The 13,527-nt window shown below is 38.1% G+C and overlaps 1 protein-coding gene across 1 annotated transcript; it reads right to left on the bottom strand.

Annotated features, from left to right (window-relative positions):
- Window positions 1–2,422: 2,422 nt before the first annotated feature.
- Window positions 2,423–10,374, bottom strand: LOC114459102 (Krueppel-like factor 15). The gene is given in 4 exon segments (XM_074783798.1): window positions 2,423–5,343; window positions 8,138–8,659; window positions 8,661–9,330; window positions 10,186–10,374. Coding segments are annotated over 3 exon segments (1,182 nt in total). The 5' UTR covers window positions 9,152–9,330; window positions 10,186–10,374; the 3' UTR covers window positions 2,423–5,174.
- Window positions 10,375–13,527: the final 3,153 nt, after the last annotated feature.

Raw genomic sequence — 13,527 nt, 5'->3', positions numbered from 1 at the left:
AATGTTAAATCAGTGTTAAATCAATGTTAAATCAGTGTTAAATCAATGTTAAATCACAGTGTTAAATTTAGTGTTAAATCAGTGTTAGATTTAGTGTTAAATCAGTGTTAAGTCAATGTTAAATCAGTGTTAAATCACAGTGTTAAATCAATGTTAAATCAGTGTTAAATCACAGTGTTCAATGTTAAATCAGTGTTAAATCAATGTTAAATCACAGTGTTAAATTTAGTGTTAAATCACAGTGTTAAGTCAATGTTAATCAATGTTAAATCACAGTGTTAAATCAATGTGAAATCAGTGTTAAATCAATGTGAAATCAGTGTTAAATCACAGTGTTAAATCAATGTGAAATCAGTGTTAAATCACAGTGTTAAATCAATGTGAAATCAGTGTTAAATCAATGTGAAATCAGTGTTAAATCCCTGTGTTAAATCAATGTTAAATCAGTGTTAAATCAATGTTAAATCAGTGTTAAATCAATGTTAAATCAGTGTTAAATCAATGTTAAATCACAGTGTTAAATTTAGTGTTAAATCAGTGTTAGATTTAGTGTTAAATCAGTGTTAAGTCAATGTTAAATCAGTGTTAAATCACAGTGTTAAATCAATGTTAAATCAGTGTTAAATCACAGTGTTCAATGTTAAATCAGTGTTAAATCAATGTTAAATCACAGTGTTAAATTTAGTGTTAAATCAATGTTAAATCAGTGTTAAATCAATGTTAAATCACAGTGTTAAATTTAGTGTTAAATCAGTGTTAGATTTAGTGTTAAATCAGTGTTAAGTCAATGTTAAATCAGTGTTAAATCACAGTGTTAAATCAATGTTAAATCAGTGTTAAATCACAGTGTTCAATGTTAAATCAGTGTTAAATCAATGTTAAATTTAGTGTTAAATCACAGTGTTAAGTCAATGTTAATCAATGTTAAATCACAGTGTTAAATCAATGTGAAATCAGTGTTAAATCAATGTGAAATCAGTGTTAAATCAATGTTAAATCAGTGTTAAATCAATGTGAAATCAGTGTTAAATCAATGTTAAATCAGTGTTAAATCAATGTTAAATCACAGTGTTAAATCAATGTTAAATCAGTGTTAGATTTAGTGTTAAATCAGTGTTAAGTCAATGTTAAATCAGTGTTAAATCACAGTGTTAAATCAATGTTAAATCAGTGTTAAATCACAGTGTTCAATGTTAAATCAGTGTTAAATCAATGTTAAATCACAGTGTTAAATTTAGTGTTAAATCAATGTTAAATCAGTGTTAAATCACAGTGTTAAATTTAGTGTTAAATCAGTGTTAGATTTAGTGTTAAATCAGTGTTAAGTCAATGTTAAATCAGTGTTAAATCACAGTGTTAAATCAATGTTAAATCAGTGTTAAATCACAGTGTTCAATGTTAAATCAGTGTTAAATCCATGTTAAATTTAGTGTTAAATCACAGTGTTAAGTCAATGTTAATCAATGTTAAATCACAGTGTTAAATCAATGTGAAATCAGTGTTAAATCAATGTGAAATCAGTGTTAAATCAATGTTAAATCAGTGTTAAATCAATGTGAAATCAGTGTTAAATCAATGTTAAATCAGTGTTAAATCAATGTTAAATCACAGTGTTAAATTTAGTGTTAAATCAGTGTTAGATTTAGTGTTAAATCAGTGTTAAGTCAATGTTAAATCAGTGTTAAATCACAGTGTTAAATCAATGTTAAATCAGTGTTAAATCACAGTGTTCAATGTTAAATCAGTGTTAAATCAATGTTAAATCACAGTGTTAAATTTAGTGTTAAATCAATGTTAAATCAGTGTTAAATCACAGTGTTAAATTTAGTGTTAAATCAGTGTTAGATTTAGTGTTAAATCAGTGTTAAGTCAATGTTAAATCAGTGTTAAATCACAGTGTTAAATCAATGTTAAATCAGTGTTAAATCACAGTGTTCAATGTTAAATCAGTGTTAAATCAATGTTAAATTTAGTGTTAAATCACAGTGTTAAGTCAATGTTAATCAATGTTAAATCACAGTGTTAAATCAATGTGAAATCAGTGTTAAATCAATGTGAAATCAGTGTTAAATCAATGTTAAATCAGTGTTAAATCAATGTGAAATCAGTGTTAAATCAATGTGAAATCAGTGTTAAATCAATGTTAAAATACAGTGTTAAATTTAGTGTTAAATCAATGTTAAATCACAGTGTTAAATCAGAACCTATCAATGACGTTATTGATATATTATGTCAGTGTTAACTGAACTCTACAATATGAAGATAGGATCCTGCATTAATGCTGTTGATCAAACTTAATGATGGTGGCAAGTTCCATCTGCAGCCACAACAGTGCTGAGGCAGTCGTACAGCAGTGTGGTATCTACAGTGATTAGTTCTACCATCACATGTAAAAAATAAAAACAAACAAACAGATTAAAGATGCTGGTTTGAATCTTTTATTTCTGCAAATAGGAAAATAGCATTTCTGGTATTAAAACAAACACACACACAAATACACAGATTAGTGAGCAGTAGATGTAGGTCACTAGGACCCTGGGGTGGAGGCTCAGACACAACCAGATCAACACGTCTATGACCTTACAGTCTGTGGACAGGGAATAGAAGCTCACTCTCTCTCACACGATGTTACTGTAGCTACTAGTGTTCTATATGTTCTATGTTCAATTGTTATAAAAGCACCAACGGTCCTAGAGTTAGATTACACTGTAACTCTCAGTGTGGGTCATGTGACCTCCATGGTTCAGCTACAGCTTTAGCTACAGATATAGTTTTAACTTTTAGCTACAGATATAGATGGGTTTCCACTCCCATAATCCCCTGCGCGCGTTGCCATCTTGTGTGACACTGTAACCTTAGCAGGTAACCCAAGTCACAGATTTTAGCCGTGTCACGCCGCATACAGGTGTTATGTGGGGTTGTTCAAACAGAGCGAACTCAGGGGAAAATGAAAGAGTTTTATTCCATTCCTAAAATAATAACTAGTTAAGGAGAACAAACAGAACGTCTGTCCACAGAACAGAGAAACAAATGGCTACCCATCATCAACAAGAAAGGTTTCAGACCTGACCCTATAAAGTCTGTAGCCATCATTTCATCACAGGTAAGTGTAGATATTATACATGCATCTCCGCCGAGATGCTATGTTTTCATATGAATACACAACTCATATCTTTACGTTATCATTCAGGCTGCACGTCATTGGAAAGCAACAATTGTAACCTTATAAACTATTTAACGATCCAACGACCACAGCCAAAGTTATAAATACTTCCATCAGATTAATCAAATAGTACAGTAATATGGGCGGTAACACTCCTTGCCTTGGTTGCCAATCACCATAAAACTACACAGAAGAAGAAGAATAAGAAGAACAGTAATACGTCATCTTACCTTTGAAGCCTCATATTGAACAGGTGAAAAACAATATTCCAGAAAAAACGATCCTGTTAACGTGTCTTCAAAGACGTAGGCTTTCATTTCACCAACTTACACTATTCACCAGATAGTTTACAATGTCTGGATACAAAAACGGCTGGGAACGCATCTACGTCAGACACCCATTCTCCTTTCCTGATCTCATACAGATCTATGTTATCAATTTCACTCAACTTCTATAAATACCTCACTTTGTAAGTTCCATTCAAACAATTTCTGTTTTGATCCTTTTGGATATTTTTATCTGGTTTTGTCACCATTTTGAAAGCTTTGAGGGACAAAAATGTATTGTATCAGTGTGTAAACAATGAATAATGACAGCTGCCACACAAAATGGAGGACTATGGAATTGACATCATCGGAAACCCATCTATAGCTTTTAGCTTTAGGTGTGGTTACAGTTATTTAGAGCACTGGCAGGATAACAAGCACCAATTGGAATTTTTGTAATACATTTCATGCATTATAAAAACCTGCTGACACAGCAAACACTTTAAAAATAAATTTTAAGCCCCGCCCACTCTGATGCCATGGGACATTCCACAGATTGATCACGCTACAATCAAACTGAAAGGAACCAGAGGAATAGCTTAATATGCTGATATAAACTGTAGCTAATCCAGATGTTAGCTGTGCCTGTCCAGCTGTTTTAGCTGCAGAGGGTTAGCTTTAGCAGCTGTGAGTCCAGAGCAGTGAGTAGATTAAGTGCTGCTGTGAATAAATCAGTGTTCAGAGGCCATAGATCAAACAGCATCTAGAAGCATCACATGTGGGTGTGTCACAGTCACATGACTCAAGCTCAACACAACCAATCAGACAGAGAGAATTAGCTTCAAGCTCAAAGGCATCCAAAGACGTGTCAGAGCAGAAGAAAAGGCTTTGATGATCAAAGGCTGGACCATGATAGGATGAACGTTCATCAGTTTAATCAACAGGTTAAAATCTGCTGTTGGTTTATGTCCGAAACTGTTCCTTTGATGTTCCTTTGATGCTAGGCAGCTCTCAGAGTTTTTCCATGATGGAACATCCCGTTCTTCCTAAATTACATTTAATACAAAGTCTTTGATGAGAAACAACAGGATTATTATTAATTAATGTGTTTATGTTACTTTCTGTCCATCACATGTTAATATGATAACTGTTTATCAATATTAAACCTGTACATGATTCTTATTCATATAATTCCTGGTATGAATAAACTGACAGGTTTAGAGTCACTGGTACAACCTCTGAAGACGTACTGTGGTATCTGGCCAGACGTGTGTGAAGGCCAATCATGCTGCAGTAGATCAACATCCACAGCATTGGCCATTCACTTGATTCATTAGGCCACGCCCCTTTCCATTGAATCCTGCTAACAGCTCTAGCATGATGGGAACCTTTAAACCCAAACCAACATGAACATAGTCTGGTTAATTATTTAACTTCTCTCCACACGCGTCACTGAGCTGTGACAGGATTGGCTCTTAAAGCTGCTTGTACACAGAGGGAGGGGCTATGATCCCCCCCCCACAAAGAACCTGAAAGAAACATAAACACAAAGTGGGACAAACTCATCTACCAAACCTTCAGTGACCCAATGACACCAGGAGGGGGCAGGGCTTTCATCACTGGTTACCAGGAGCACCAGGAGGGGGCGGGGCTCTCATAGCTGGTTACCAGGAGGGGGCGGGGCTTCAGTCCAAAGCAGCCCTGTTAGCTCAGTCCTAATTGTAGCAGCAGTGGACGGTCAAAGGTCACATGGTGGTCCTAATGGTTCTGGTTCTGGAGGAGCTACGGTGGACCTTGGTGTGTTTGGACAGGTGGTCACTGCGAGCAAACTTCTTCTCACACAGAGAACACTCGTATGGTTTCACCCCAGAGTGAGAACGACGATGACGAGAGAGTTCATCAGACCTAGAGAACCTGACGAGGGAACAGGAAGTGACACGGTTCATCACAGGAAGTGTCTTTAAGGTCAACAGTGAAGGTTGTGCTGAGAACAGACGAGCAGCAGTAACGACTCAACACGGGGGGGGGGGGTAATACAAAATACAGTAAGCAAAACATTCAACTGTGAGCCAGACAATATATTAGGTGACCTGTAGGTGGCAGCAGAGCACCTTTGGATGAGAGATCACCTGTGATGGGCAGAGCTCAGAGGAAATGAGTTTATGAGACAGAAAATGGTGCTGCGAGAACAAAGTGGACTATTGAGAGTGTAGTGATGGTGAGAGAACCATCAAAACACAGGGCAAACGGTGACACTCAGCATGTCTGGGAGGAAGAGAAGTTGTGTGTGTGGAGAATGATGGGTGAGAGACTTGGAGGAACTCCAAAATACAGTAAGAAATCCATTCAACTCTGACATAGATAGTAAAATAATAATAATGTTGCCATCAAAAACCTGGTCTCTGTTGTTTTTATAGTTTTATAGAAGGAAACTAAAGTTGAGGTGTCACTAAAGCAAAAACATTAAATAAAAAAGCCACTAATAGATTTTTCAGAAAAAGGCTTTTTTTTCTCAGATTTTGGCACAAACTGGTGATTTGTGTGAAACTTTCCTCCATTCACCTGATGATTACAGAAAAACAAAACAAGATAGAAAGAAAATTACTTTTCTGATTAAATTAGAGACTTTGATCTTTCAGAATTTGTCAGAATTCAGATTGTCATAGTACAAATTATTCTGAAGGTCTTTAAAAATCAGTCAAAATGCTAAAAAACGGCTGGCACTGAATGAGTTAATGTAGAATAATTAGTTAAGTTAATGTGTTGAATGTAAGAATAGCAGGGTTCTCTCCAACACTGCTGACCGTGGGGGTCCCTGACGTTGTAATTTTGCCCCCCTACAGAGCAATGGCGCCCCATACGTTCTGTTTTCAGCAACGTGGGGGCATTTTCTCTTGTTTTATCCCTTTTTAATACCGTTGTAATAATTGTTGCAAACTTCAACACAAAAGTGACTTCCAGACGTGCACGTGTTGTTTTAACTCTTTTTAATCTGAATAACCCAGAAACACAATCAGCCGCACCGTCTATTTAATACAGGCGATCTGCTCGGATGCTCCCGTCTTCACCTGAGGACCCCTGCAGCCCTTTAGCTGCCCCCGATGCTGCCTCTGTGCACTGTCCAATATAAACAGAGCTTCAACCAGACGTAGCGTGCGGTGCACATGAAGCTGCTAGTCATGTCTATAACTCGCAGCGGATCATTGTACATGCACGCGCACAAACTTGTTAGGGTTTAAAGAGACATGGGCTTCATTATGTCCTCTCGGGCCAATGTCACGGTCTGAGTTTACCTCCGTACTGAGATTATTTTACAATCTCAGTACGTGACTGCTACGTACTAAGATGTACCCATGCTGGATTAGCCATGCAGAGATTGTTGTACTGATTTTAAAAAATGCTTAAAACATCATATCAGTTGATCATCAATAAGAAAATCAACCAATGATAAAAATATTATTTTTTTTGCATCAGACACTATTACTTAACTCAAATTGTTGACTGAGACGCTAACCACTCACTCAGCACAACCAGAGTAGCAAAAATCACAGCGGAACTAGCAAAAATTAATTTTCCGGCAGTGTGCATACTCTTAATCGATTTCAGTATAGGGTAAACTCAGACCATGACACCGGACCAAATTGGTCGCATATGCAACAATTTTTTCAGTGTGTGTGAGTGAAAATTTCATCTGGTCGCATCTGTGCGAGTGCACATTTTTGCATGTTTTACGTGTATCGCATCGGCCGATATGCACTGCTGCGTTCGCCAATCTGCTTTATAAACAGAGTGGCTGCTCCTGTTGCTGCAGACAGAGTGCAGGGCCCCTCCTACCACTAGCAGAACATGAAGGAAGCTCTTCAATCCCAACAGCAAATTTTAAACTTTCAAAACATATTTTTAACTGTTGAACTTTGCTAACGATGTTCCGTGGTTCCGTGTTGTTGTTGCAGTTGTATTTAACGAGCAGCTGGCTAGAGGTTTGGAGCGTGTGTTTCTCTCCCTCTCTCAGCGCTGCGCTGAGAAGAAGTTTTTAACTTTGAGAAGCAGTTTATTACTTGCTTGAATATTTATTCCTGTTAATGTTGATATAATTTAGAACAGAAACTTAAACACTTTGTTGCTTAATGCACATCTGACATCACGTTATTTTCTTCTGTTAATTTATGTTCTGGGGTTGTGTTGGAATGAACTATTATTCATGGTTCTTTTTGTGTTTAATACTATAATTATATATATTTATACTCAATAATCCTGTTAATAAAATATATCTTTTGTCAAAGCTATTTTCAGGACAAGGACGAAGAATTTCTTTCATAATATTTCATGAGATGTCTCACTTTATTTTTAACTTGTTCTTGTTCTGCATCACCTGTTTTTAGTATTTGTTAAATATTTTTTACTTGATGTCATTCTACCTCAATAAATGTTCCTTTTTTTCATTGAAACTTGTACCACTTGTTATCATCATTGTGTAATTTTTATGATGTAAATTGAGGGAACAGAAAGAGTATCAGCTCCAAATATCGGCTCAAGAAACTCAGCCGTCCGTATCGATCATCGGCTAATGCTGATGGGAAAAAAAATATGTATCGGCCCTAAAAAACCCATATCGGTCAAACCCATATGTGTAACTGTGAATAAGTGGTGCGTTCAGGGACAGATAAACAGATTGATGTGTAATGTAATGTGTGATGCGTTCAGGTACCTCCATCCACACTCGGGCCAGCTACAGGTGTATGGTTTCTCCCCCGTGTGGCGGCGGTAGTGGGCCTTCAGGTGGCTACTCTTGGTGTACATCTTCCCACAGCCGGGGTGGGGGCACTTATGGACCCTCTCAGTGGGCGGAGCTCTGCTCATCCTGGGACTCACGGCTTTCAACACCGCCGAGCCTCTAGCCCCGCCCCCTCCCACGCTGGTGATCATGGTCAGAGGTAGAGGAGCGATCTTCACGTACTTCTGCTCCCCACACTTATCTCCACTGGTTATGGACAGTACGGTGGTGTGTGTGGGGGGCCCCTGGGGGGCCAGCAGGGCCACATTAGTTCCTGTAGAACCCTGGAGCCCCATCACCAGGTGGGTCAGCCATAGACCCCCCTGGGTCTGGGTCACTGGGAGGGGCTGCAGTTGTAGAACCAGAGGACCACCCAGGACCAGGGGGGGGGCTAAGGGCTGGAGCTGAGGGCTGACCTGGAGGTTCACCTGTGTCTCTGTCAGAGGAGCAGGGGGAGGAGCTTATCTCCATGGTGGTGATGTTCTCTGAGGAACCTGTAGTAGAGGATGGAGGTTCTGTAGAGGAACACAGCTGAGAACCACCCCCCTCCTCCTTAGGGGTCAGTAGCCCCTCCCTGGGAGTGAGTAGCCCCTCCCTCAGCCCCTCCTTCATCAGCTCCATCTTCTCTCGTAGGAACTCTTCGATGTCGTCCAGCGTGGGCGAAAAGGGGGAGGAGTCATGGAAGGAGAACTCTGGTAGTTTTGGTTCTTGAGTTTCACTTTGTTCTTCACTCAGAAAAATGTGCAGCCTGGCCCCTCCCCCTCCCTCATCTTCCTCCTCCTCCTCTTCGTCTTCATCACCGGTGCTGAAGCTGTTCATCGTCCCTGGCTCCGTCTCCTTTGGGCTGTCACAGGAAATGGAGCTGCCGTCCCTGTGGGCGGGGCCAAACGGGCTGCTGTCCCTGAACAGGTCACCCTCCAGGGCCAGGGTCCTGCTGAGGGACACCATCCAGAGCAGGTCCAACCCCGAGGAGGGAGGGGCTTCGAGAACTGTTAGAGGAGGAGTCACTGGGACCTGTAGAAAAGAGGTTGGATCATTGATCTGAACTTATCAGCTGTTAGCCCAGTAGCTGTTAGCCCAGTAGCTGTTAGCCCAGTAGCTGTTAGCCCAGTAGCTGTTAGCTGTTCCTGAGCAAACGACAACAATAAAGATGTGATCCAATCCTTAAGTTCTACAGAACACATCATGTGTTTGTTAGTAAAATTGTGCTGATACATTCATTATTAGATTAATCGCGATTTTACAAGTGATGATTCGATAACAATTCATAAATCTTAAAAAAATTGATTGTTTCTTTTTTTCTTAAAAAGCAAAAGAAGAAAAAATAAAAAACTATTGTGATAATCATTGATTAATTGAATCGTAGCACCCTGAATCATAATCTAATGGTTCCTTAGATGGAACGTTCTTATTGGTTAGAAAAGACTGAGCTGAAGAAAATAAAAGTCAGAATAACAACAATTATAAAAATTGCGTCAATAATAAAACTTTCTCTACTTTCAGAATCCACAACAGTCGACTGATCTTTGCTCCTCAACTGGATTATTAATTTATTATTGATTATTTATGTATTATTAATAACGAGTTTATTAAGTGTTGGTTATAAAAATGTGTTTTTAAACCTTATGAAATAAAACATGTGATTTATTTCCTATAATAATGTATTTATTTGTTAAGTTGTAAACAACCAAATGTCACAGTGTGTTTAATAGAATAATATGTGTTTGTGTGTCATTTAAATATTATAAACTAATATAAACTAGATGCTAACATGCTATAATCACCAGTGTAGCTCAGTTAGCTGATGCTAATGCTATGCTAATATAAAGCCTGTTTGTTGCTGTCAGAGCCTGACGCACGTGTTTCTGCGGCCTCTCACGCGTACGCGGCGTGGTAAACACGACGCACGCGCACCGTCTCATAGTGGACCGAGCAGCAGGCCTCTATAGACATACATCTAATAGATCTGATAATACACCTACCGGACGGCCCGGGCACGAGGCTCGGTGAGGGAAGCACTTCCGGTAGCAGGTAGCAGCTAACGATGGAGCAGCTTTATTTTAATCAGGCTTTACAGCCACAGCTCGAGCTCGTCCGTCCGTTCTACGTTCTACGTTCCACGTTCCACGTTCTACGGATCCATGTTGGCATTCCTGTTCTGAGTCACGTGACCGCATCGCTTCACATGGAGGCACGAGCCCCGATCCTGAGCTTTGATTGGACGAGAGCAGCGGAGGCTCGCCCTACAGGCTGCGCTCTGATTGGCTGATGCTCAATAAATTCTATCTGACACGTTAGTGAAAACACGCACACACGCACGCGCACACATTGATCGTTATTATCATTTTATAAAATAAAAGTTAATAATTAATAAACATCTGTAAATAATTCGTTTATAAAATAAAATCACATCTTTAATAACAGAGTGTGTACTTTATTCTGAAAAGCATGTCAACAAAGAGGAAGAGAAATGTGGAATAAAGTCACAACTCTTCAAAATGATTTAAGTACCATTGATCACATTATTGATCACATTATTGATCACATGATTAATCACATGATTAATCATGTGATTAATCACATTATTGATCACATTATTAATCACGTGATTAATCACAGTATTGATCACATTATTAATCACGTGATTAATCACAGTATTAATCACATTATTGATCACATGATTAATCACATGATTAATCATGTGATTAATCACAGTATTAATCACATGATTAATCACATTATTAATCATGTGATTAATCACAGTATTAATCACATTATTGATCACATGATTAATCACATGATTAATCACAGTATTATTCACATTATTGATCACATTAATGATCATATTATTGATCACATGATTAATCACATGATTAATCCTGTGATTAATCACATTATTGATCTCATTAATGATCATATTATTGATCACATGATTAATCACATGATTAATCATGCGATTAATCACAGTATTAATCACATGATTAATCACAGTATTATTCACATTATTGATCACATGATTAATCACATGATTAATCCTGTGATTAATCACAGTATTAATCACATTATTGATCTCATTAATGATCATATTATCGATCACATGATTAATCACATTACTGATCACAGTATTGATCACATTATTAATCACATGATTATTCATGTGATTAATCATGTGATTAATCACAGTATTATTCACATTATTGATCACATTAATGATCATATTATTGATCACATGATTAATCACATTATTGATCACATTATTAATCACATGATTAATCACATGATTAATCATGTGATTAATCACAGTATTAATCACATTATTGATCACATTAATGATCATATTATTGATCACATGATTAATCACATTATTGATCACATTAATGATCATAATATTGATCACATGATTAATCATGTGATTAATCACAGTATTAATCACATTATTGATCACATTAATGATCATATTATTGATCACATGATTAATCACAGTATTAATCACATTATTGATCACATTATTGATCACATTATTAATCACATTATTGATCACAGTATTAATCACATTATTGATCACATTAATGATCATATTATTGATCACAGTATTAATCACATTATTAATCACATTATTGATCACATTATTGATCACATTATTGATCACATTATTGATCACATTAACGATCATATTATTTATCACAGTATTAATCACAGTATCGATCACATTATTGATCACATTAATGATCACATTATTATTCACATTATTGATCACATTATTGATCACAGTATTAATCACAGTATCAATCACATTATTAATCACATTATTGATCACATTAATGATCACATTATTAATCACATTATTGATCACATCAATGATCACATTATTGATCACATTATTGATCACAGTATTAATCACATTAATGATCACATTATTAATCACAGTATCAATCACAGTATTAATCACAGTATTGATCACAGTAATAATCACAGTAATACACAGTTTACAAGATGGCCGCCCTGTAGACAGTGCCGTGTGCTGCTGCTGCTGCCCTCCTTCGCGATTTTCACAGAAACAACCTTTTCCTCAAGCTTAGCTTCTGTTGGGTCAGTGTTTTAATCAGTGTTTGGTCAGTATTTGTTTGGTGAGTGTTTGTTTGGTCTGTGTTTGTTGGTCAGTGTCTGCTGTGATAGTTAGCTGCTGTGATCGTTAGCCGCTGTGATAGTTAGCCGCTGTTGTAGTTAGCTGCTGTTGTAGTTAGCCGCTGTGATCGTTAGCCGCTGTGATCGTTAGCCGCTGTGATAGTTAGCCGCTGTGATAGTTAGCCGCTGTGATCGTTAGCTGCTGTTGTAGTTAGCTGCTGTTGTAGTTAGCCGCTGTGATCGTTAGCCGCTGTGATAGTTAGCTGCTGTTATTGTAAGCTCCTGGGGACGATGGAGCCGCTTTCGTTCGGTGAGTACTGCAAGATGGCCGCATCTACAAACACATCTACAGAGAGTGGAGACGCTACGCCTCACCTGCCATCAGAGAAAGACATTTTGCTACTAAACGCCAACAAAGAAATTACCAAACTACGGGAAGAGATTCATCGCCTTTCTAATGAGCTAAAAAAGAAAGATGAATTACTCACCAAATACACAGGCATGGTTGTACAGCAGTCATCCTTCCTCCATAATATTCCATGTGACAATGACACGGTTCCCTGGGAGAATCTGGGTCCAGGACTGTCCTGTTCCACACCACGCCTGCCATCGTGGGCTGAGGTTGTTGTTCGCGGACATAGACGACAGAATAACGCGGAAAACGACATCCCTCCTCCTCCTCTTACTGTACACAATCGTTTTGAAGCCCTCTCATATGAAAACGGGGACAAACTCAGTCCAATTAAGCCGACCAAAACCGCTGCCAGGAAAACGCCTCTACCACCACCTGGATTAAATTCTGCAACCCGAGCACCACCAGACGTTCCCACACAGATGCCCCAACGCCAGTCAACTCCAAGGACGGAAACTCCACCAAAGCCAGCTGTGATCCACCTGCCGGACGTTCCCAGCAAGTATAACAGGCGCACACTCACTCCTAACCCTCTCTTCCCACAAACTACACTCATTATTGGCGATTCAATAATTCATAATAATAATAATTCTTTAATGTCATCACACACTGTATTCCAGGTGCTACAGTTCAAATTATCTTAAACAAACTTAATCAAATGTTACCCATGCTGCCAGTAACTATCACTAAAATAGTGTTACATGTAGGGACGAACAATATCACCCGACGTGAATCGATATGAACCATGAAAGAGTTTAACCTTCTCTTTAATGTTCTAAAGGCATGT

The sequence above is a fragment of the Gouania willdenowi genome, unplaced genomic scaffold (assembly GCF_900634775.1).
Source record: "Gouania willdenowi unplaced genomic scaffold, fGouWil2.1 scaffold_261_arrow_ctg1, whole genome shotgun sequence".
NCBI classification, from domain to species: domain Eukaryota; kingdom Metazoa; phylum Chordata; class Actinopteri; order Blenniiformes; family Gobiesocidae; genus Gouania; species Gouania willdenowi.
Note: the sequence above shows the minus strand (reverse complement) of the source record. Positions and strands in the feature narration are given on the sequence as shown.